At 35.8% G+C, this 22,524-nt stretch overlaps 2 protein-coding genes across 5 annotated transcripts; both read left to right on the top strand.

Annotated features, from left to right (window-relative positions):
• The first annotated feature begins 410 nt into the window (after window positions 1-410).
• smo (smoothened, frizzled class receptor) lies at window positions 411-22,404 on the top strand. 4 transcript variants are annotated; one of them, XM_085953152.1, is made up of 11 exons: window positions 442-622; window positions 720-930; window positions 9,624-10,285; window positions 11,376-11,589; window positions 11,673-11,793; window positions 12,479-12,557; window positions 12,926-13,150; window positions 15,406-15,607; window positions 18,199-18,375; window positions 18,737-19,031; window positions 20,917-22,404. In XM_085953152.1, the coding sequence occupies exons 2-11, from the start codon at window positions 899-901 to the stop codon at window positions 22,267-22,269; spliced, it is 3,360 nt and encodes a 1,119-aa protein (XP_085809278.1). In that variant the 5' UTR covers window positions 442-622; window positions 720-898; the 3' UTR covers window positions 22,270-22,404. The 4 variants fall into 4 exon arrangements, with proteins under 4 accessions (XP_085809279.1, XP_085809278.1, XP_085809281.1 ...); XM_085953153.1 differs by lacking the exon at window positions 720-930 and having other exon boundaries at window positions 411-622; XM_085953155.1 differs by lacking the exons at window positions 442-622; window positions 720-930 and adding an exon at window positions 8,868-9,113.
• On the top strand, window positions 934-5,093 carry Wdr33 (WD repeat domain 33). The gene has a single exon (XM_085953157.1). It carries the CDS (start codon window positions 934-936, stop codon window positions 3,250-3,252), a length of 2,319 nt encoding a protein of 772 aa, XP_085809283.1. The 3' UTR covers window positions 3,253-5,093.
• Window positions 22,405-22,524: the final 120 nt, after the last annotated feature.

Raw genomic sequence — 22,524 nt, 5'->3', positions numbered from 1 at the left:
CATAAATTTTGATAAATATAATATATTGGTTCAAAAATATAGTCCGAGCTAGATAGGCCATAATATAACAAAAAAATAGAACATACCTAGGTCCTTTTTTAAAAATAAATACACATAAAAATGGATAACTAGGTATGTTAATATTTTCGTAATTTTATCGAGCGCTCTGGTTCGTAAAATTTTCCATTTCGAGCGCTGGACCGCTCGAGAAAATAAGTACCTATAACTAGGACATTCAAAAAAGGATTCACCTCAACAGTGAATGATATGAGAACGAAAAAATTAATTTAAAGCCTTTTTTAATTCCGGAAGAAATATTCTTTTTTGTTTTAAGGGTAAATAAAAAGTATATTAGTCTATGGGGTAAATTATTTGTCAACGACAGTTGGCAGCACTGGTTTTTCCTTTATGTGTATCAATTTTAATTGTTTATGGAATATCGTCCAACGCTAGTCGATTAGAAGGGTTATGGCGTTTTGTGTATTTTGCATTTTTTTGTTTTTAATAAACAGCCAAGTTATGAAACGCGATTGAAAAAATGCTGCATACTGAAGGACTATACGAACTGAAAGGTTTTCTCTTCAGACGTTCCAGTCGCACACTAAAGAAATAACGACAAAAGGTAAGGACATTTTACATCGGCGAAACCAACGCCACAGGGCGCTGTCAGTGTTTATCCATTTTAGCTTTATCAGGTGAATGTTTCGTTTGTAATGTAGGTATCTGAAGGAAATCGCCATGGAGTTTTCGCATCCGCCTCCGAATATGAACATGCCGCCTCCCGGCATGGGGCCCCCCATGGGCATGGGGATGCAGGGCGGTCGTGGCGGCGGCCGTCACAATGTGCGGCCTTACGGCTATCCGATGCGCGGTCCGCCGCAAGCTCCGATGACTCAGGATGACTTCGACGGAAAGCGACTTCGCAAATCGGTAATGAGAAAAACTGTAGATTATAACGCTTCCATTATAAAAGCCCTGGAGTGCCGCGTCTGGCAAAGGGACTGGCGGGACAGGTACGCTCTGCAGCCCGACGTCATGTACACGCCGGATTTGCTGCCGCCTCCGTCTTATCCGGACAACCCCATCAATGCTGTCACCACCAGGTTCGTCAAGACCGCAACTAATAAAGTCAGGTGTCCAATTTTTGCCGTCGCCTGGACGCCCGAAGGCCGACGGTTGGTCACCGGCGCATCTTCGGGTGAATTCACCCTGTGGAATGGATTGACGTTCAACTTTGAAACAATTTTGCAGGCTCACGACACCCCTGTGCGATCCATGGTCTGGTCGCGGGGCGAAGGCTGGATGGTTACCGGGGACCACTCCGGCTATGTGAAGTATTGGCAGAGCAATATGAACAATGTTAAAATGTTTCAAGCTCACAAAGAAGCAGTGCGCGGTATAAGTTTCAGTCCGTCCGATGCCAAGTTGGTCACTTGTTCCGACGATGGGACGTTGAGAATCTTCGACTTCTATCGGTGTCAAGAGGAAAAGATTCTGAGAGGGCATGGCTCCGACGTGAAGTGCGTGCAGTGGCATCCGACAAAATCCCTCATAGTGTCAGGAAGCAAAGACAGCCAGCAACCGATCAAGCTGTGGGATCCCAAATCTGGCCAAGCTCTGGCGACGCTGCACGCTCACAAATCTACAGTGATGGATTTGAAGTGGAACGACAACGGAAACTGGTTGATCACAGCATCCCGTGATCATCTATTGAAGTTGTTCGACATTCGCAAGATGGGTACAGAGCTTCAAGTTTTTCGGGGTCACAAGAAAGAAGCCTCTAGCGTGGCGTGGCACCCCACCCACGAGGGGCTCTTCTGCTCCGGCGGGTCCGACGGTGCAATCCTTTTCTGGAACGTCGGCACTGACAAGGAGGTGGGCTGCATCGAAGACGCCCATGAGTCCATTGTGTGGACTCTCGCCTGGCACCCGCTCGGTCACATCCTCTGCTCGGGGTCCAATGACCACACCTCAAAATTTTGGACGAGGAACCGGCCGGGCGATCTCATGAGGGACAAATACAATCTGAACACTCTGCCGCCGGGCGTTCAGGATGAGCAGGATCTGGATGAGCCGGCCGCGATACCCGGGATGGGTCCAGAAGACAAAGTCGAAATATTCACCTCGTCCGACAAAGCCATTCCGGGTCTCGATTTGGATACTAGCGTGATACCCTCCGATGCTGACAAAAAAGGCAAAAAGGTTCCATACAGCAAACCAATCCCTCGCAATTTCCAAGCTCAGTGGAACGAAGATTCTCCAGAAGTAGTAGCCCAATCTCTGGTGGAGACGGTGCCGGGAGTGGTGCCGCTGAAGCAGATAGCGCCCTCCGCGATCATTGTCTATGGGAAGCTTGTTCCGGTGGAACCCGGATCTCGATTACAGGCTGCGTTTGCCGAGGGCCCCGAAGCCTTGAAAAAGTTTATAGCATCAGGTGAAATTGAAGAATTGCAGGAGGTTATGCCTTACATAGATGAGAATGACGAGGATGAAGAGAACAAATCATCTCAGTTTTCGTATCAACCGGAAGCCCCCAAAGATCAGGACATGAGATCGACCCCTTTCGCCGATACGTCTATGGAAAATACCCCGACAAAATTCAACTCTCCCGGGGGTCTTAACAATTCCGCTACGGAAATGCAGTATTCCGATTATCAACCCGATTCGGAAACCAGTTTCGACACGGACAGTAGGAACAATTTTAACAATGGCCAAAACCAGAGTTACAATGAACCCGAGCGAGTGACTCTCCTGGATCACGATGGAAATTATTTACCTACTCACAATAGAAATTTCAATTCCAACTCTGATCGCGGTTTTCACAGAGGAAACAGTAAACGGGACGGATTTCATGATCAAGGCAGGGGTAATTTTCACAATTCTATGGATCAGAATAACTTTGGCAATAGGAATTTCTCATCCAGAGATAATCGCAATTCGGAAGGAGGCCACAGGAATTCGGAAGGAGGCCACAGGAACTCGGAAGGAGGCCACAGGAACTCGGACAATGACAACAGTCACGAAGGAGACAACCGGAGAAATGATTCTCACCGCTTCCGAGGTGATGCTCCTCGGAGTGGAGGAGGAGGTTGGAATTCCTCAGAAAATGACCAAAATGATAGAAATAATTCAATGAACGGATTCCGCGGTCAAAGAGGTCGCGGGGGGGCACCTGCGAGAAGAAGTCGAGGAAGAGGTCGTTCCTCTTCTTCGCGACCTTTCCGCCGACCTGCTAGAAATAACCACTATTAGAAATGGACGTTTTAGACTATCTTCATACATTTTGTGTGGTAGTTAGTCAGTCGGCAGAGTATGTGATCACAATCTAATGATTACAGGTCTTTCTAAAGACTGAAAGAACTATTTTTAGCGTAAGTTTTTTAAGGACTAAGTGAAATCTTAAAATTGTGATCTGCGATATGACTTCCTAAAGTTTATTCGTTTTTCAATATTTGAGTTATTGAAGGGAACAATTGAATGAGAGCAAGTTATACATTTTAAAAGCCAATATCAAATGTTCAAGTATTTTTTTTGGGCATGTCATTTTTGTGTTTGTAAAATAAAACTTACTATTAAACAATATTTTAGTTGACCGCTATTTCTTGTCCACTTCTAGTACTTACCTTGAGATTTTCTCACTCATGGCGTGTCTAAATTAGTATGGTGCCATATTGGTGGTATTTTTGAACAGGTGTTTCCACGATTTTTGTAAATTAAAAACTCTTGTCACCTGTTTTTGTCTATGATAACTGCTTTCCAGTTTGCTACCCCAAGTATACAGCAGTCATCGGTAGCTTTGTTCTGCCTCTTCAGGATTCTAGTGGATTGCTCAACATTACTCTCTTTGTACCAGTATTGTTTTTCATACAGTGGGTTGCAATTTTCGTACAGAAGTACAGCTCAGCATTGTGTTTTTTTCTTTTGACCATGTGCGACCCTAATAGGATGCAGTGGCGAAGGGTGAAGGTAGGCTTTTAAGATCCGACATAAATAGTGCACTCCACATATGGGCTGTATTAACAGATTTTTTTTTTTTTTTATGAGAATTGGATGTTAGCCATTTGCTTGACCCATTAAGTCCATACATTGACGATTGAAAAACAATATGTGTATTTGCCAGACCAAGGATTCAAATCTGGGACCTGCTATCGTGGATTTATGGGTGCTTAATTGATTTGCAATTGTATACAATTTTTTTTTTTTTTTAGTTCAACCAACGGCCGAGGGGTCAGCAAACTTATGCGACAGAAGTGCCAAATACGATTAGGACAATGCGCGAGTGGAGAACTACAAGGTTCTAAGTGTTTGTCCTTGGAGAAACAAAAGTAACAATGAGGCAGCTTAGAATACTACTTCTTTGTTGGGTTTGTTTTTTCAAGGACGAACACTTAGAACCTTGTAGTATTAGGCTCACGAATGGCTTACGATTTTTTCGGGACCCATACATAAATATTAATTGTAAAAGTATAATTTTACAGAAACTAAATCGTGCAATGCAAAAGCATTACTTGAATCTAAATCTTAGGATAACTTTGCATTTCAGTTCTTCAGTAAACAACTTTTTATTTAGAATTGTTTTCCTTCCTCAATGAATTCTTGACTCACGATAAAGGTTTCAACATTAACATTACTGAAAGATTTTATCGAATAATTAAATAAAATATTCAGCCTATTACATAGTTGATTACACAATTTTTTTTGACATAGTAGGTATTTCGAGCCTGAGGATACAACTGTCTGTATCACTGACGGAATAGCGCATATTGGCTAATCAATGGGGCCGGTCATATATGAATTCGCGATTTTGACTATTTTTAACCTCCCCCCCATCGTCACATAAACCACCCTGTCTATATTCCGTCACGTTTTTGACACTCTAACATTAAAAAACAAAAAATATTTATCCTTAAATTCCTGTTAGACAATATACATATTGCCGTCACATTTAGAAGGTATAAAATAATTATTGTGTGCACCGATAACATAATATAAATACATTTACCTGAAATGTACATATTATTATCATCAGTCTATCTTGTAAATCTCATAAATCCACAAAACATTTTTATAACCACCATTTTAATTGAAATTTTGAATTTAAAAAAAAGTTATAAAATATTCAATGAAAATCATTTTTTTTTTTTAACCTAAATGGGATTTATGAGTTAAAGGTAGTATGGTGATAATATGTTAATATTGTAATGGAATTATGGTATTTTCTTTTTAAATGAATTGGATGTCCCACCCCTGCACAAAATTGTCCATTTATCATCTTAACAAATTCAACTAAATATTTTAACCATCTTATGGTGTCTCATTTAAATTACCATTGACATTCCTAAACAGGAATATATGGGCATCCACATATTAGGTTATATTAACAGACTTTATGCAAGGAATGGTTGTTAGCCATTCATCCAATCCATTGGGTACATTCACTGGATCAAATACACATTAAAAATGCATTTTTTTTGAGCATCCACGGATTTGACCATGCGACCCACGGTTTCATATTTATACAAAGATAGCCACCTAGGTTAACGCGGGTGCTACCTGTTGGGTATTTGAGAGTTGGCCTAATGACAGTATCTTGTTCGGACAACTATTTGTTGTCATTCAATTGTTTCCTTCAGTAATCAAAACTTTGAATGATTTGTTTATTTTTTTAAGGATTTAATGATATTTAGTTTAACTCAAATTAGTATAGGTAAAATAATTGGTTTACTTATAATGATTTACAATGTATATTTAAAGAAAATATTTGCAGCAGAATCATTCTTCCCCATCAGCACATTAATAAAAATATACTAAACTGCGACAATTATAACAGAAAGCACTGAGGTGTCACGTAGGGATGTGGATATTGTGAGCTATCAGTTCTCCAAACTGCTGGCTCTCAAGTTATAGTTGTCGCAGTCTATCTGCCCACACTTGTATTATCTTAATGTAAAATTATAGAACTATTGGAACGTTTAGCTTTGAACATTCATGTTCAGATTTCCATAAGAATTTTGTTTTTCTTGTCTTTGTTCGAAAAAGGAAAGATGAAATGTTGAGGGGTATGTGTCTTTGTCTTATTATGACTGATGATTTCCATATAGGTGTGAGCCTAGCGTTAAAGGAGATATTAAGATGTAACATGTTATAAGTTATAGAATTTTAATATTTTCATAAAAGTTTTTTTGGTTTGAATGAAAAAACAGTTGCCGAATGGCATTATTTCTCTTAAAATTTGGCAATGTGTTCTATACTATGTTTAAATATATTTAATGGAAATTAGTAATGTGACAAATTAAAATCGGAAATAAATGACTTATTGTAAATTGATTCTTTTCGCTGTACCAATCTTGTATTTTTTTTTGTAGGTTTATTTTCCGACTTGAAATATTTGCAGAAAAGTTTTTGATCTATATAATGATAATAATATTGTGTTTGAATTTTTCAGGGGTCACTCTTTAACAGGAAACCCATTATGAACGGTCGGAACCGTGCAGCACAGGCCATATTGTTTTGCATGTCATTGGATGGAACGTATCCTGTATTGAGCGCTCAGCGTGGCTCAGTTCAGACCGGTAGAAGAATGAAACGGCTCAAATGCTTCCCCGAAAATAAAATCCGTTTCCGTTTGAATAGCCAGTCTGATTTGAACCGCGGTTGGGGATAGTTTTATTCATGTGTTTCTTATTTCATAATCAAGAATGAGCACTATTATGTGAAAGAGTCTAGGAAAAAACCGATAGAATTTACAAATTTCCTCCTTTTCTTATATACAGTAAAACCCCGTTAATACGAATTCCATGGGAGCGAAAATCGAAAAAAAATTCGAATTACGAATTATGAAATGTATGGGGGGAAAATATTAAAATTTTGAATTTTTTTTTTTTTGATTTGCATCAATTTCGTTTCTGATGATAGATGTGATTGGGTCATGAAATGTCAGGATTATTTTTATTACCATCATAAAATAAGTAATTTTTGATGTTTTAAGAAAAGTCTGTCACAATTTTCAATGACTGGCTCATCAAATAGTGTACTTTATTACGATTTATTGAATTTTTTATATGCCAGGGACTCTGAAATCATTTTGAATTACGAAATTCGAATTAAAAGTATGGTTTTATATGAAAATAATGTTCAAGGGACTTTTTTTTCAGGAAAATTTCGAATTACGGCGAATTTCGAATTATCAGTGTTCTTACTAACGAGGTTTTACTGTACCTCTTCCTCATTAGCATAAATTGCAGCCAGTAAAACTGATATGTACAGGGGATTGTTTAAAATGTTTAATTTTGGTTATTTTGAGTGCCGTGCCGTTCACTGGAGGTGGATTTATTACGAGCTAAGCCGTGCTGCGCATTCATAATGGGTTTCCAGCTTTACATTTGATAATTTCAATCATTGAAAGTACAGTTATAATTAATTATATTGATTTATGAAATAAATTTTCTTTCTAGTGATTCTTTTCATTTATCTGCAGCTGAAAATAGGTTCAAATATTATCTAGTAACTCTTAATTTATTGTATTATAAATAGGTATTTATAGTAGGTGCTATCAACTAAGGATTATAACGGCATCCACAATTTGTTTTAGTGCGCAGAAATTGGGCATGAAAAATATGATTATCGTTACTTTTGCTATTGTGAAATGTACTCGCATCAACAATAATACATTGCTTAATCTTGTCTGGTGCCCTACCGACTATGTCTTGTTTTCTGTCCAATCTATCAAATCATAGCAATATCTCACAATAATTAAATATATATGGCATACTGGTGTACAGTATCATTATATCAGAGTTATTAAGTGCAATGTTTAAATTATTGCACTTTATTGAGTTTTACCTCGGTATCGTCTTTTTTCTGTGCATAAACAATGATAAATCTTGTTACAGCATCGCTGTGTATAAATGAAGAAGCTGGTAAACTTTGACTGTTGGTACCTACCATACTGATCTATTTTATGGCAACATTTCGTCGGTGTTTTGTAAAAAAGGCGAATTAACCAAAATGCTATTTTACAGGAGAAGGATTTTTAACTTTTGACATTTATTTGTTTATTACCTGTAGATGATTATGAATATCTAACAAGTTTATAATAAAGCTTAGAAAGAATATGACATAGGCATTATTATATAATATTTTAAAAGGCCTTATATGTCACATTCGCTTTTTATTCGTAATACTATATATTATATATATATATATTCCCCTTACAATTATCGTTTTTAAGTACTTTCCTGTGGAGATACGGGTACATATTGTATTTTCATTAAAATCTTGATTTCTCCAAAATGGTTGATTCGCCCTTTTTACAAAATACCGACGATTTATAGTGTACATTTTTCTGGGCATAAGTAATTCTTGGCATATTTTGTATCACCTCAAAAATATTTATTGTGGTCACACAATGATAACAAAACATAATGGGAGATATTAATTTCTATATGAATTTGATGCATGGTGAATTTTTATCTTGACTTTCTGTATAATTTGTTATTTTTGTATTGTAGCATTTTGCGAATAAGTACATATTGTTAAATTTCAGAATGCATGGTCACGGAAATAAATTTGAAGTACCTAACAATGTTTCTATTTTATTTGGTAGGCATTTGGAGAACATTTTTTTATTACGGTTGTTAAATAATATTAAATGTTTTTCCTGTCTGTGGTTTATGATTATCAGCAAATATTTAATTTATTTTATCTTATATTATCTTATATTGTGACGATTCTATTAAAAATAAAGCCCAGCTGATATTCGATGATTAGAATGATTACAAATTTTGTCATTAGCATGTATCAGATCTTATAAAAAAAGGCGAAGGAATTGTACACCAACACAGTGAATCAACAATCACGCAGCTGTCTACCGATGATAGGTGAGATACATTATAATGTTGTCTATATTGAAATAGTGTGTTGTTGGATTTTTGTTAATTGATTGTTTTCTTGTTTTCAATTCTGTTTGAGTTGATAATGGCTGCACCCAGAATGCACACAGATTACGCGGAACCGATACTGTCTGTTTCGAGTTGAGCTGCTCCGTGTTTGAGTTGGACCACGACCAATTATGTTATTCCCCGGGCGGATTTTGCTGAATTTTTTCGTAAGATGTTAGTTTGTTTTTAAAAATCTGTAAAATGTTTGTGAAATGAGAAGCTAAATAAATGAATACTCTTGTGATACGTTTATTTATATTTTTAAATAAAGATTTGTAAAATTTTATAACAACCATCCTTTTCTGAATAAAGTTACATGTGGAATAAATAAAGGATTTTGATTTAACCATTTCCCAAAAATATCCTAAAACGTGTCATAGACACAGCTAATTGTAAACTTCAGTAACGATATTCAGAGGGCTTTAATTAATAAAGAAATTTAAAAACTACTGATAATAAATAATTATTTACTAAATTCGTCATTCACATGATTTCTTATACAATGATTTGCATCTCAAAATGACAATAATATTAACTCCACTCAATAATTTTGTTTAGCTCGAAATTAATTAAAAAAAAGAGCTCATTATCTGTGTATGTACTTTTGTAATAAAAAAATATAAAGTGATTTCCCTACATCCATTTTCCTAACGGTATTTTATGTTTTTTTTTCTATTGTTACAGGATGGCTGTGTATTTGCAGTTCATATTGGTCATGTTTGTGGTCCTCGATCCTGTGTCAAGTTTACTGGACACTGAGAAAGATAGTAACAATTTCATAAAGTTGGATACGGACGACACACATTTGGAACCTATCGTCGGTACACCAAACTACCGAATGACCAAAAAAGGAAAGGAGAATAAATCATGGTACGAAGGAAGGGAGATGACTTTGGTGCATTGCGTTCGAAAAGCAAAATGCGAACCGGTTAAAGTCGGACATTGTCTAGGATCAAAGCTTCCATATCCTCACACCAGCCTACACTTAACGTACAGTTATAGTCAGGAGAAAGTTCACGAGAAACTACAGCAGTTTGCGGTTCTCAGGCATATTCCGAAATGCTGGGCGGTGATTCAACCGTTCCTTTGTGCAACGTTCATGCCGAAATGTGAGAATATCCAAGGAGAGGACATGGTTTATTTGCCTTCCATGGAAATGTGCCGTATCATCATGGAGCCTTGTAAACTTGTTTACAATACGTCTATTTTTCCCGAATTCTTAAAATGCAACTCTTCCACGTTTCCATCAAAATGTGACAGCGACGTTAGAGAGATGAAATTTAACACAACTAGCAAGTGTTTGCCCCCCCTCGTTCATACGGATATACCACTTCACTTCTATGAAGGTAAGAGAATTTTTTATCATTCCTCAATACAGTCAAACTCGGTTATTATGATCACGGGTATAGCGAGATCTCGGATGTAATGAGGAAACATTCGTTGACATTTTACTTTATGATTTTCTCCATACATTTATTCACTGTTATAACGAGCAACTTATCAGATATATTGAGCAAAAATTTTCTTAAAACTGTCAATGTGTCGATCCTTTAAAAATATTTCTACCCTAAGCAATAAAATCCGACCGGACAGGATGCCGCCGGGATCGCATGCATTACGTTTATGACACTAGTTAATTACCTACCTAATTGGTGTTTTTGCCGACAATATTGAAAAAGTATCCACGCATATGGTTGAAATAAGTAAAAAATCCAAGGTTTGTGATGTCAATAGGTACAATACTTACTCTGATATAACGAGTAACACTTATAATGAGCAAATTCAGTCAGTCCCATCTTCCCCGTAATAACCAAGTTCGACTGTATATTCCGTATGTATAGACGGTGGCGAAGACTTAAGCCAGGACGCACATACAAACTCGTCGCGACTGCAATGTATCGAATTTGTCGATGTGGCTTTGTTGGCATTTACAAAACACATGTAACTAAGAACATGCCTGATGTCGCATGCAACATATTTCAAAGTACACTGATTGGATGTCGCTTTTACATTAAAAAAAACCAACCCGATTTACCTATTGGCGTTTTGGATATGAATTGTTTACCTCCTTCCAACAGGTGGCTCACCGTTGGTATATTATGCAGTTATCAGTGGAGTAAATGGATTTATTCTTCATCAGAAAAACAGTATATTATGAAATTTTACATTAGATTTACTAGTTCACTTAAAACTTGTATGTATTTTGGTGAGTGCCCTGCCCTTATGCAATATTTATCATTGCTTTGGGAAACATGACATATGCGTAAAAGGCTCTAAAAATGTGATGTGAGTTTACAATGTCTTCAAATAATACTTACATCTGTTTTTATTCAGGATACATTTGTGTTCTATTAACACGGTGTAAAGAAATTAAATTTTTTGCTTTTATTTCTATCACAAACCTTATTCACCATATTTGGTGCATACTTTTTATAGGTATGTCTGGATGTGGCCTGCCTTGCCGTGACCCGCTGTACACAGAAGACGAGCATCATCAAATCCGACGACTGATATTATGGGGAGCGTCCGTAGGCTTCGCCCTGAATCTATTTACTGTTGCAACTTTCGTTGTGGATTGGCGAAGTGCCAGCAAATATCCGGCCCTGGTCATTTTCTATGTGAACGGATGCTACATGATATCGTCGATAGGGTACCCATTTAAAACTTATTTAAGTTGTGTGAAGTAAGCGGAAGCGTTCGACTTGCCATTATTTATATTTGAACCATTTTTAGCTGGCTGGCGCAATTCGCTTTTGAGTCTCAAGGTGATATAGTCTGTTCCAAGGATGGGACAAGGCGTAGAGGGGAACCATCCGCTGGAGAAAACTTATCGTGCGTCATCATTTTTGTGCTGGTAAGTTTTCAAATAAAAATATCCACGGAAGTTTATTTGTGAATTATATTATTTAAAGCGAAGTGGGACATGACTTACCCAATACCTTCAAGTAAACTTGAGACATCCTGAAAACCCACAATACTATCTGCAATTACGGGTTGCCGGCATCAAGAAGATTGGTGACTGATTCTTGGGGACTGGGGATTCTTGGAGGTGCTGTGTGATATTCATATTCTACACTTATGGAGTGCCAATCGAGTAAAAAAATCATTTAAAAATTCAAAACTCTGAAAGAAGCATGGATATATATTTTTTTGTTATCTTGAATATCTCGTTAGTTCATTATTCCATCTAATCAACTAATTTTAAAATATGACACTGACATTATTTATCCAAATCTATCCTAAATCCATTTTTTCAACAAAAACTGTTTTTCGCTTACAACAAAATATAATAATTGACGAGTTAATATGATTTATTGTTAATTTAATTAAAAAAACAATCTTTTCACAAATTATATTCGGCTTACAGGTACCTACTGTCATTTTTTTACGGCAGTCAGAAGTTTAAATGAAAATGTCTAAAGATTTCATAATTTCAGATAAACAGATTTCATAAAATATATATACAGCTGAAAAACTGTTGTTTCAGTTGGTTCAGTTCAGTTAATACGTTGGGTTAATGTAATTTTTATTGTTTCTAGGTATACTACTTTCTAATGGCTGCATGTGTATGGTTTGTTATATTTACATATGCCTGGCACATGAGTTTTAAGGCTCTTGGTAATTATTTTTATTTTCAATATAAATTAAAAATAATATTAGTGTTTTAAATAATAAATCATTTTTTTTATGTTTTCATGACATTCCAAATTATGTGCAACCATACTATATTGTATTAAAAATCTCTTCAGTGTGATCTGTCTTCAAAAATATCCTGACTATCACTGACCCCGACACAAGCTGGCCCCATTATAAAGCTAACCATTCAGAATATTGAGACATATGACAGCGGCAGTAGATAATATATTTACTACTATTAATTATAACAATAAAGTTTTGCGTAAGACACGTGACTACTGCTTTCATACCAGACTTTTATATTGGCTATTTTACAAACAGCATATTTTTCATGGTCTTTGCAATTTTAGGTAAAATTCAAGAGAGAATTGATAAAAAAGGTGCTTATTTTCATCTTGTGGCCTGGTCACTTCCATTGGTGTTGACAATATCAACAATGGCCGTTTGTGAAATTGATGGGAGCAGTATCACTGGAATTTGTTTTGTTGGATATTTGAACCATTCTATGAGAGCTGGATTTCTCCTGGGACCCATTTCTGCTGTTCTCTTGATCGGAGGCTACTTCTTGTCTCGTGGTATGTATATTTTATTATTATTAAGTATTTACTTTATATAATTCATCGGAACCAAGATCGATCATAATCATCCATGGCATGACAACCTGATGTGGGCCTTGGCCGTCTCCAGAAAACATATCCACTCCCGTGTCTTGGTGCTGTGCCCTCCAAATTACAGACTAGATAACATATTAATACTTCAGTTCTAGAAATTGATATTATTTTAAAAAAAGGGTGACAAAATATGCCTGATTAATTTAGTATATGTAGATGTAGTACTACATTTACCAGCCAAGATTATATAATACGAGGGTGGGTCAATAAGTCCTTAGAAAAGCCGACAGGTGGCGCGACTAGTACTGTAAGCGGTTTGTTTTCATGCAGCGGCACTACCGATTCAGTATGCTGCGAAGTTTCAATCAGATTGGTCGGGTTGTTGTGTGTTTCTCATACATTTAAAAAAAAAATTTGCTTGTGGAAAATGGAAAAATGGAAAATGGAGAAAATTGAGTTTAGAGCTGTTATTAAACATTTTAATATAAAAGGGTTAACAGCAAACGAAATAAAAAATGAGTTGGATTTAGTTCACGGCATATCTGCTCCTTCACTTGCAACTATTTATAACTGGTTAAATAAATTTAAACGTGGTCGTACATCAACAAAGGATGAACCACGCTCAGGACGTCCTGTAGAGGTGACTACACCAGAAATGATCAATAAAATCCACGATATGGTGTTAAGTGACCGAAGATTAAAGTTGAGTGAGATAATTGAGGTTACAGGGATCTCAAAAGGTAGCGTCATTTTTATTTTACATGACAAATTGGGCATGAAAAATATTTCTGCAAGATGGGTGCCGTGTTTGCTCACAGTCGACAATAAACGCAAAGGGTGGTGGCCACTAAAGCCCTGTTGTCGCTCATGCAACGCAATCCGGATGAATTTTTTCGTCGCTTTGTGACTGTAGATGAAACATGGATACACCACTATACTCCCGAGACGAAAGAACAGTCAAAGCAGTGGATTGCGAAGGCAAACCATGTCCAAAGAAGGCGAAAACCGTAAAATCAGCTGGTAAGGTTATGGCTACTGTATTTTGGGATGCACGTGAAATTATTTTCGTTGACTATTTGGAAAAAGGAAAAACAATAACAGGGGATTATTATGCATCTTTATTGGACCAGCTAAAAAACAAAATTGAAGAAAAACGGCCTCATTTAAACAGGAAAAAAATCCTCTTTCATCAGGACAATGCCCGTGTTCACACATGTTTACGATCAATGGCTAAAATTGAAGAATTGAAGTTCGAATTGGTCGACCACCCACCGTATTCGCCAGATTTAGCCCCCAGTGACTTTTTCCTTTTCCCAAACTTAAAAAAATAGCTAAGTGGACAACGTTTTTTTTCAAATGAAGAAGTCATCGATCGGACAAATGCTTATTTTGAGGACCTTCCGAAAACTTATTTTTCTGACGGTTTAAAAAAAATTGAGAAACGTCTAACCAAGTGTATTGAGCTCCAAGGAGATTATGTTGAGAAATAAAAAAAAAATACAAAAATCAAAACTGTTTTAATGCTTTTTTCTAAGGAATTATTGACCCACCCTCGTATTATCTAAATCTCGTTTAATATAAATTTTCATTCTTGAACGTTTCTTAACCTGAATTTCCTTATATCGAAAAATATATTGTTTGATTTCCTGTTATATTGCTGCCTCACTGCCTAATTTTCATATTTAAAAAAAGTCTGAATCAAATTTTTATTTTGTGAATTGTTTACGAAATAATTTTTCAATTCTGTTATAGCGAAATTACATATAACAAGTTTCCTTTAGAATGAGAGTAGGCGCATGTATTGTGCAAACAGATTGATGCATATGTGAAACTTTTATGATCTTGTACTTTGTTTTTCATGCTTACTCTATGCGTAGGGAGAGTGTTGATCCTGTAAGTATTGGTTTTGAGTTTATTTCTATCAATAGAGCGTAAAGTTTTTTAGGGTCAGATGCAAAGATGTCAAATTAGGTTAAAAATTCAAACTTAAATAGATAACTATGTATGTATCTCTTACAAAAGCATTTTATTAACCATCGAGCATCATACCTATGTAAAGTAAGCCGCTTCAAGAGTTGCTTAACTTTAGGCAGCTGAAATCAGATATTTAACGTAATTTACAACAAAATTGAGAAACGCACCATCTCTAAATTTAAGTAATGGCTGATTATTTATTTTAATCGTCATATTAACACAAAATGTTTGTATATTCCATTTAGGTCTGCTTACTCTGATATCGGTACGCACGTCAAGCAAAGACATTATTTCTGTGCGGGCTTCCAGTAAAATTCGAGAAACTATCATGAGATGCGCAGTGACCGCCGTATTGATAATTGTGTTCAGTGGAGCAACCTTCATTTGTCATGCGTACGAATTTCGAAACTCTAGAGATTGGTATGACAGCTTCCACTTATATTTGGTGTAAGTATTATTTTAACATACATTAAGGCCATTGGACCCGTTTTTTCCTGTCTTCTCAGAATCGTGGAAATGGCAAGGACGTTTAACACGAATTGACACATAATAAACACTTTATTTATTTAAAATCTAATAAATAATATTCAAATAACACTTTTTGTGTCATTAAAATTTTCTGATTCGCTTTACTTTTTAAAATAAATGACAAATAGTCGGTCCTGTTTTCGAAATTGGCCAAAACGACTGTCACGCCACAGTGAATTTTTGAACTTAATAATAGTTTTGCAGGTATATATTGTATGAAAGAAATGGGTAAAACAATACATTTCATTGATTAACTCACGTACTTTTTTTAATTTCAGAAAAATAAAGATTTTAAAGCCATTTTAGTTTGAGTATACATCAGCCAATTTTGAATGATTTTTTCTCACAAAATAATATATACTGCACAATAAAAATATTTTTTTATTATAATATAACATTTCCGTAATACTATAAATAATAATTAACAATGAAAAAATAAATAAAACCCTATAAATTCGGTACAATTAGTGACGCTATATTACCAAAACACGTCGTACGTTTTCATGTATTTATCCTATTTTCAGACAATTTAGATATATAATTATTTTGCAAAATTAACAAAAAGAGACCATTTGATCGATTAATCCATATAGTTTTTCTAATTTCTCATTTCTAACCTTAGTAGGCTTCTGAATTTCAACGGGTGAGGACGTCTTTTTTTTCCAAAATTTTATCCGTCGCGAACAGTATTTTAACTCATAGAAAAATGACCTTTACTCGCATTGCAGTAACAATCAAATTGGCAAGACCACATGACGTAGACCAGGTGTTATAATTTGTGTTGACAAATCAAACATCATAAAATACCAGTGAATGTCAAACTGAGAAAAATGTAGTTATATTATATTATTTATTATCTTGTAATACAAATGGTTGCAGCATGTGAGATATTGTAAGATAATTGAATCTTATAACCACGATGGCTACAAAGAAGTCCTAAAGGTATTCGTTCGGTGCAACATTTATAAAAAAAATTATTTTGGACTTGAGCAGTTTAGATAAAATATAGGTGGACTTTAATTATTTTGATAAATACCTACTTGGTTGGGCTTTAAACGATTTGAAAAACTTTGCATGTACTTAATACAGTTTTTATGTACCTGGGTCGCCATGTTTTGTTATTTTCAAAGGGACGTATCCAGGAGTATGTTTATTGGCATTATCAATAGAAACAAAATAATATTATTTTTCAAGGTCTATTTATTATCGATCTTAAGTGGTTTATGTCACAAATAGTAAATTTGTAGAAAATTTAAAGTAAAATACGTCTTCGAATGCTGTCATAGTAATGGCCACTGAAACATGTGTCATAATTTTCCTAATCGTCAAAATAATAATAAAATAAGTGTTTTGGGGCACAAAATCACGTATATGTTTTATGATGTATGTATTTTTCAGATGGTTTGTGGTAAAATCTTTTTTTTTCATACTGCCACAATTCAACTATTCATAATTAATTGTTTGTTAAATTTTTCATTGTGCACTTTGACTTAATAGGTAGGTGATAAAGTTTTTACCTTACTTTATTGTATTAATTTATTGTTAAGTGAGAATTAGCTGCTTTCGTTGTCAGTGTATATTTGAGGAGTGCGCATCCTGACGATGTCGAAAGGCGAAACCAGGATCGCATAAAACGACTCAAATGAAATAGTACAAAACTTTTAGAATTTAATATATTTAATGCCGAGTTGAATTGAATGGAATCACCTTAGGCATTTATTAGTAATTATTTAACTCAAGTAAAACATATATTGAGGTAAGAACCTATTTCATTGAATAATAAAAACAATATTACTCTTCACATCACAAGTGACAAGATTTATATGAATTGTGTATTGCCTGAACTCGTTGATCCTAGACTAACACGGTCGATGGATATAAGAAACCCTCAATATAATAATTATCAAGTTAACAATTAATATCTATCAATATAATAATATCAATTATCAATTAATAGCTATCAATAGAAAAGAAAATAAAATTATAAAAAAAAAACAATTTATAATAGTTATTCTAATACATTGCATACCGTTAAACCAATACACTAATTAAGGAACCAATTATTAATTTTCTATACACTAATGTTCCGAAATCCTCCGCGGCGACCAAAACGTACTGCCGTCAAATACATGCTATTATAATAATTGTTTCAATTGTTGTGTACTAAATTTAAAAAAAAAAACGTTCCTCGACAAATATTCATTGAATTGCTTTCTTTTATGAGTCATTTTTTTATAATTTAATAAAAACGCAATAATAACAGAAATCTTTCATGCCATCTTGTGAATGTTTTAAACTTATAATTTGTAATGTTAGCTTATGAAAATGAATAAAATTATATTTGTTTACACTTTCGTGTTTTTTAGTATTAGATTTTTTTTTGAAAAATATTTGCACTGAATTTGAACCTAAATATGATAGGTTCAAGAAAAGGTGTCACTTCACAAATTCAGCATATCAATAATATGAGGTTCTTATTTAGAGGTCATTAAATTTTCTATAAATTTTAGATGTCGGCTAACAGCAATGCACCACGGTTCTGATCCCAGCGAATGTGTTCAAATGTCCAGACCGAGTGTTGCCATGTTACAACTCCAGCTACTCTGCCTGTTCTTTAGCGCAGCCCTTATGGCCAGTTGGACATGGACTTCAGCCACAGTCGACACCTGGAAAAGATTTATCAGAAAGTATGTATGAGTTTAAAAATATATAATTCAATGTTTTTGTTATGAGGCTGATAATCTAGACCCAACCAACGTCGTTCTTTGCTTCATGAGAAGATTCCATTATTTTTATCTATATCTGTTGAGTAATTAAGGTCATTATGATTTAGTAGATTTTTAACTGAGTCATTGTTTGACATATTGACTGAATCAGTAATAATTTTACCTTACAGCGAATTACACTTCAATGAATCAATGTATCGTCAGAAAATTCAAACGCACAACTCAATATGTATCACTATAAAGACTTGGAAGGGAGTCTAGTGAAGAATGGATGAAGTGTTTTTAATTTTTATTCATTATCAATTTGTTTTTAATGTTACAGGAAATGCGGATGTGAAATTGAAGAACCTGTCAAACTTCAAAAGCATAAGCTGATTGCTCAAGCTTTTGCCCGTCGCAAAGAGTTGCACAACCAGGGTCGGATGTCCATTTCTTTCCACAACACACACACCGATCCTGTTGGCCTGAACTTTGAACTGAATTCTGTTGCCAGTCACGACTTCAGTTCCACTTGGGCCAATAACCTCCCGAGGTTTGTCAAAAGAAGAGGAGCATTGACAGGAGTGCAATATTCTCATAGTCATTCATCCAATAATGCACCGAGAAGAAATTCTCAGGTAATTTTGAAATGTCCATACACTTGACTCTTTGATTTACTGGCCCCAGTATCTATCCCAATGAGAAAATCTATTTCCCGGATAATTCAATTTGGAATTAGTATTCCTGTATAATATTGTATTGGTTACCTAGGTACTATTTAAATCTTATTTCTTTATATATTTTTGGTCAAAGTACTTTGGAATGCCATGTAGAAATTTATTATACATCCATAATATAATTACATAATATGTACGAGGGTTGTCCAAGAATTAAAGACCTTTATTCATTTTTGGCGATGCAGATGTTATTTCTCAAAAGATGGCAGCACTGACGTGTAGCATAGACTTCCTCTCTTCAGAACGAATGGTGAGCAGGCTCGGTAGCTGCTTCAGTATGACCTTTGCGTCCGTTCGAGATGGACGCTCCGCTGTCGAATCCCGCGGCCTGCGAGATGCATTCAATCATTCGGTTTCTCAACCAGGAAGGAATCCACCCTGTTGAAATCCATTGTCGTCTCACATCCAATTATGGTAATGTGATGAACTAGCGGAATGTCAGGAAGTAGTGTACTGAGTTTTCGAGTGGTAGAATGAGTGTTTATAATGAGGGGAGAGGAAGGAGGTCCTCAATTAGTGACGTTTTGTTGAAAAAAAATCAATGATAAAGTTCGTGAAGATCGCCATTTGACAGTCCGTGAGCTCAAAATTTTGATCTCAGACGTCAGTAAGTCTACCATACAAACAATTTTGAGGGGAAAATTGGGGTATGCAAAGGTGTGCTCATTGGGTGCCCAAAATGCTGGCAGAAGCTCACAAACAAAATCGTGTGAAAAGCGCATATCGTCGTTGAAACTAGAAAATTGTGTAACTCCGTTTTAATCGAAAATTGACTTTGAATGCCATCTAGTGGCCGTTGATAATATCTATCCGTCTTGCAAATTTTGTAATTCCAGAAAAATTGTATCATTGTTAAATCATGGATGATTTCACTCCAAAACCATACATTTGTATAGGAAACCATAATGTTTTTTGTCTCTCCTGTAAAGTAGTGTTTTTGGAGTTACACAATTTTCTAGTTTCAACGACGATATGTGTTTTTGAACATTTTGGACTCATTCAAATGGGATGTCCTCCGTCATCCTGCTCATAGCCCCGACCTGGGGCCGAGTTATTTCCATCTTTTTACCTGAATTTACATTTGGCCGGAAAAAGCTTCGAGACCGATGAGGACGTGGAGGAAGAGATAAGAACATCTTTGAGGACGGCGGCGGCGGGTTCTACGACAAGGGAATCAAGGACCTAGTGCATCAATCGTAATGGGGACTACGTCGAAAAATAGTGGGGATATGTACCTAAAATTTCGTATGCTTTTTTTTTATAAAAATAAAGTTTCCTGATTTTTTAAATAATAAAGGTTTTTAATTCTTGGACAACCCTTGTATGTATCTGTAATAATCTCTACTCACAATAGACCATTCAAACAACTGTTGTGGAATAAAAATCAGCACTAGAGACACCTAAAGGTGACATTATATCACTTCAGTGTTAAGTGGAGGTAGGGATAGATAAGTAAATGAATGAGCGGCGAATTTTTAGTTCCGATGATGGCTGCTATGATGTCGCAGTCATTGCTTGTATACAGCGCTCGAAATGGAAAAGTTTACGAACCGGAGCGCTCGACAATTTTCTGAAGATATTAACATAGTCATCAAATTTTATAAAAATAAGTGTATTAGTCCTGTCTAGCTCAGATGGTCAAATTATTTTTTCCACGAGACGGAGCGGAGACTTTACCGATTTCACGAACCGGAACGGCGCTCCGGTGCACTCCTGCCCAATTCGAGCCCTGCTTGTATAGTTTTAACATTCTTAGCAGTACCTGATTTTTTTTTATTTGTTGCAGGATTCTCAGATTAGTTTCAGTCTGCGACATGTATCAGTTGAGTCGAGACGTAATTCTCTGGACAGTCAATTATCTGTTAAAATTGCTGAAATGAAGACTAAAGTAGCGACCAGAAGAAGACCAAAGCCCCACAGCAAGTCATCCAGGCGAAGGCATCAAAAAAACACAACTATATATACCAGAAAAGAGAGCACTACTTCTGTTGAAAGTCAAATGGGAACCCATATATTGAATATGTCATCCACCAAAGAGCGACGTCACAAAGAAATGCCGGGCTCTTCGAGCAGACGTCGGGCTATATCAGGTTTCAATCCAGATCTACTGCTTGCAAGCGGTAAAATTATTCTTCCATTTCTACAAAATCAGGGCCTCACTACCACATCAGACGAAGACAATGGTTCAGCTGCTTCTTTCAAAATAAGAGACAGTCAACTTAATATTATTTTGGACGATATCGGTACAAATAGTTCTGCTAATGGTTTGAATATAACTGAATATCAAACAGACTCCGATGATGAGGCGGGTGCAAAACAGCTGGCATGCGTGAAGAAGTACCAATTGGATCCAATATCCAGTGGAGATATGAAGATAGCGAAGAACTCTTTCCGGAAGGACTGCTTTAAAGACGTCCGAGGCAGCAAGAGTAGTTCAAAAAGTAAATCTAGTCGTAGGTCGTCCCGCCAAAGTGGGCGAACTAAAATTAAACGTCTCGTAAAAAATACTAAAGCGCCGTCCAAAAACAAAGATGAAAGTATGAAAATGACTACTTTCAGAAAGAAACGTTCTTCTGATGCAAATGTGAGCAAGAATATCTCTGCTAATTTTAAAAATTCTCTCGGCTCCTCGTTTGATTCTTATTGCTCTGAACTCGGTCCGCTCGCCCTTCAAAGTTCTTACTCGGGTATGTCTGCTGGTAAAAATCATTCTCGAAACAGCAAAACGAGTTGCGACGTTGGAATACAAGCTAATTCGCACGAGATCGCGACGCAGACGCTTTCCTCATTTGAAAATGATATTAATATGAAAAATAAATTAAATGTAATGAAGAAGTCGCAGAATTCCCAACTATCTTCGCATAATTCTGACCAAGCTGCCACTAATCACAGAAAAGATAAAGATCCCAAGTACAAAGGAAAGTATCCGACATCGAAGGAAAATATGGTGGATGGTAAGAAAAATTATCACTCTAGCGTTGTCGCATATAGTAAAGACAAAATATCCAGGGACGAAACGGCTGAACCCTTACTTAGCGATAGGAAAAATAACGATCAGGCTATTATTGTAAAGAAGAGAAATGATAAACTTTGTAACATGAGTGAGTCAAAAAAATTAAAACAGTTACTACTGCCATAAAAAAGTCGTTCTTTTTGACATGACTGAGAATTGTCTTAGCGTTTAAGAATATATTGTTAAAAAGGATATTGAAGGCTGTAGCCGGGGTGAGAAGACAGTGCCGTTTAAAGGAATTTTCTATTGATTTTTGTTAATTTAAGTAATACATATTATCGTTTTTTTGTATCCTCAACAAATAATATTCTAAACAATTTATACAAGCACTTGACAACTGTTTTTTATAATCTCAGCTTAATTAATTGACATGTTCTTTTA

The sequence above is a fragment of the Rhyacophila brunnea genome, unplaced genomic scaffold, assembly GCF_057557595.1.
Source record: "Rhyacophila brunnea isolate RB1 unplaced genomic scaffold, BYU_Rbru_1.0 scaffold_3, whole genome shotgun sequence".
NCBI classification, from domain to species: domain Eukaryota; kingdom Metazoa; phylum Arthropoda; class Insecta; order Trichoptera; family Rhyacophilidae; genus Rhyacophila; species Rhyacophila brunnea.
Note: the sequence above shows the minus strand (reverse complement) of the source record. Positions and strands in the feature narration are given on the sequence as shown.